The 4,116-nt window shown below is 30.5% G+C and overlaps 1 protein-coding gene across 5 annotated transcripts in view; it reads right to left on the reverse strand.

The window, feature by feature from the left end:
* The window catches only part of GKAP1 (G kinase anchoring protein 1), a 67,045-nt gene that overhangs the window by 5,969 nt on the left and 56,960 nt on the right, over positions 1-4,116 (reverse strand). For all 5 annotated transcript variants that reach the window (XM_006759471.2, XM_015561143.1, XM_006759472.2 and 2 more), the window contains one exon: positions 1,158-1,221. In XM_006759471.2, the coding sequence (XP_006759534.1) occupies positions 1,158-1,221 (64 nt within the window). The remainder of the gene's footprint in view (positions 1-1,157; positions 1,222-4,116) is intronic.

Consider the following 4,116-nt stretch of genomic DNA (forward strand, 5'->3'; position numbering starts at 1 on the left):
CATATATCCAATAATACCTTTAATTTATTCAATTAGAAACGTACCTTATAAACGGATTATTTATTTTCATAATTTTATGCATTAAATGAATCTTAAGATGATGGTTTCTAACTGTCCAAATAATGCCTTTCCCCATTATTCTTTAATTTCTATTTCATCATAGTTAAGTTGTATAATAAATTATAGTTATATTGTAAAATAATTAAAGGGTTATCAAAAGCCTGAATCTACTTCAAGAGTATATATTCTGTTCAATTGGACAAGATTTCTGGTTTTTAATCATATTGGTCATAACTGTTATTTAATAATATAGTTTAAATTTTGGTTGGACAATTCTACTCCCTGTATCTTCATATTTGAAACAATCTTCGGGTCTTGTTCACTTATTCTTCAAGGTGAGTTTCACATTTTCTTAAGTGCTATACAATACTCTCAGGATCAATATTTGGCATTTCATTAATACTTATTAACAGGGAAAATTTATTTAGACAATTTTGTCCATTCAAAAGAAGATTTTCTCATGTATTCATGTCTTTCTCTATGTCTTTTATGGTTAATAATTTCCTTTGCATAAACTTTATATTAAAAGTTAATACACATTTTCTTTTCTGTCATGAATGGAAACTTTTCATAGAACTTTCAAGGTGTCACTAGGTAAATATAATCAGGAAAGCAACTGATTTGTGGGGATTCACATATAACCTCAATCTTACTAATCTTATCTCTAGTCAGTTTTGGTTGACTTCCTTGGCTTCCTGCTTCTATTGCTGAAAGTTTAGAGTGGCAGCAAAAGTATGAAGAGTGCGGGGGTGGGGAGGGGAAGGAAAACCTAAAATGATGATAGGTCTTCTCCTCTAATAATTAAAAAGCAGAATCTTAAGCAACTGTTATTCTTGTTTTCCTGCTAAATGTAGTCTAACAATTCATAAGAATTGAAATTTCAAGATTTCTCTTATGTGAATAATTGTAAATTTGTGTAATACCTAAGGTGCTATAACAGTGACTTGTAATAACAAAATTATCAGCAACAATCCATTTTGTATCACTCTGGGAAACTTTTTTATTTTGTTGAGTTAATAAATCATGTATCTTGAAAAATTCTCTTCAAATCTTTTTTAAGATTAAATTTTAATTCTAAAACCACAAAAATCACTTACTTTCACCTTCCTGAAGCATTTTCAATAACTGTGCATTTCTTGCCTTTACTTCTTTATACTTTGCCTGATAGTTAAAGAAAAAAAAGATTTAATTTTTAAAGTAAATGATAAATTAATGGTTTACTATCAATATATGGTCTATGAGTTCTTGAAGACATAGTTACTTTTAAAAGAAAAAGGATGAAGAAAAATGTATTCAGAACTGTCTACTACTTAAATTGTATCCCTCATGACTGAAAGAGATAAAAATGGAGAAAGCAGGATAATATTAAATTTTTCTGAGGACTTTCTCTTTTCTTCTTCAAATAAAACCCTTAATATTTCAAAATAATTAGAAGAAAAATGATTCATGGCTCTATACCAGGAATATCCAGTAGTATACTAGAACTTTCTGTATCTGTGTTATATCTGCCACTGTCCAATATGTGACTTAACTACTGAAAATAGACCTAGTTTGACTTTGGAAAATACAGTTTTACCTTTATTTAAAGTTTTAATTTTATTAAATTTAGGTACACACATGTAGTGGTTACTGAATTGCACAGCACAGTTGTGTCTTCTCAGTTAAGACTAAATTTACTAATCTCTTGTTATTTCAATAACTATTGCTAAAGTAATTTTTGGCAGATATGAATTAGTAATTTATTGAGAGATCTTTTAATTCTTTTTCAATTTTTTTCTCCAATGTCTTAGCTTCTTCTCATACTACATAGGTGATACAACTATACATTTATGACTAAGAAGAACTGTGTTTCCATGTTAACCTCCATATTCTGGAGAATTTTCCCACAACAACACCTTTATTCAACATATAACCCACTCTGAATTACTTATAAATATTTAATACATTAGAAAAAATACATTTAATACAATATAGAAAAAAACAAATCAGGAACATATCAGTATAAAAAACTTGTCATTTCTTCTCTTATCATGTACACAGATATATACAGAATTTACCAAATTCAAGTCTTTCTTGTAAGAGAAATTTAATGTATTTTAAATCAAGTCCAATAAATATGGCTTTTACTAAATACTCTGCCCAGTAAATTGCTGATGATAAATCAGTAATGTAACCGAGTAATACTGAATACAATGAACAGAAGTAAGGACCAAAGTAAATATACAGTGAACAGGACTTCTGAGCTGCTTAGAAATGAACAAGAAAGATAAGTCAGATAGAAAGAAAAATATGAAGGAAAAAACCTTATACATTCAACTACAACTATATTCACTATGAATATAGAAATATATATATCTACTATGAATATGAAACTATCTTATGAAATTCTAATTCTTAGGGCTTCAATCAATGTTACTATCTCACCAAATTATCTCTAGCTCAAACCTTTTGTCTAAGGTCCAGATCAGTGTACATGGAATCACCTCTTATACTAGTCTTAGGGTCTAAAATTAGCACATACAGCAAAAATTGCAAATGAGCAACATTACCCATGGAAACTCTTTATATTGTCCATTAAAGTAACATATAACACATACAATCCTAAATAGTAAATCTATGTATAAAAACATATATGTATAAAAATACTAGTAGCAATTTATAATAAAGAACACAAATGAAATACTTAATGCTCTTATTGGTACCTTAATTTTATGAAAAAGAGAGCACTTAGTGTTAAATGCATATACAGTATATTGTGCCTCTACTGTACTGTACTGCATCCTAACACCTATGCCTGAATCCATAGCTATTTCAAACTTAACATGTTCAAAATAGGATCTATTATTCCCACTGCCTAATAAACTAGTTCAAAATGTGCTCTTGCTCTTACACTCAATACCTGTTCGTTGTTTTATCAGACTATATTCACTCCAGGCCCTCAGTTATGTGCATTACCATTCCACAAAACAATTTTCATGTCACTTAAAATCTGATCCCAACTAACATCTCCAATTTCACGCTCTACAACTTCCCAGTTCTCTAAATGTCAGCAACAATGTATTTCCTACCATTCCGATGCCTTTGTATGTGCTGTTCTCTCTACCTGGAAACACCATCTTTTCTGTAAAATCCTCACCAATTTTCAATAGCAACAACTAATTCATTCCTGTTTCTGTGCTTCTGGAGCACTCAGTCAAATCTCAATTATAAAGCCCATACCGCAATTATATACATATTTATCCTCCACATTAGTCTATGAGCTTCTTGCTAACTCATCCTTGTATTTTGTGTCTGGGATATGGTATATGCTCAAAAAAAGCAAAGAAAAATATAAATGACAAAGGAAAAGCTAAGGGAAACGGGCAGGGATTATTACTAAGGGCATGAGTAGAGAAGGAAAGGAAATGTTAAGTACCATCAAGTGCTGGAATTTGACTTATCATTTTTTTCACTATTACATATGCAGGGCCCAGAAAGACACTTGAAATGAATAAAGGTACTTTTTAAAGCCTAACAAGCAAGAAAGGAAGGAAGGTTAATATGTAGGTTTATAGTTAAAAAATAAATTGTATAAATAACAAGTGTTAGTAAGCATGTGGAGAAACTGGAAGCCTATGGATCACTGATGAGGAGGCAAAATGGTAGAGCTGTTACAGAAAACAGTTTGTTGGTACCTCAAAAAGTTAATGTAGAATTATTTTTGACCCAGCAATTCCACTCTTAGCTATATAACCAAAGGATTTAAAAGCAGAGACTCAAGTACTCATACACCAATGTTCATTGTAGCGTTATTCACAACCAAAAGGTGGAAACAATGCTAATGTTCATCAACAGATGAATAAACAAAATGTGGTACATACATATACTGGAATATTTTTCAGTCATAAAAAAGAATGAAATTCTGACACATGCTAAAACATGGATGAACCTTGGAAACACTATGCTAAGTGAAATAAGCCAGACACACTAGAACAAATATTGTATGGTTCCACTTATATGAAGTACCTGGAAGAAGCAAAATCATAGAGACTACATGTTATCACAGGCTGTAGGGAA

Source organism: Myotis davidii, unplaced genomic scaffold (genome assembly GCF_000327345.1).
Source record: "Myotis davidii unplaced genomic scaffold, ASM32734v1 scaffold556, whole genome shotgun sequence".
In the NCBI taxonomy this organism is placed as follows: domain Eukaryota; kingdom Metazoa; phylum Chordata; class Mammalia; order Chiroptera; family Vespertilionidae; genus Myotis; species Myotis davidii.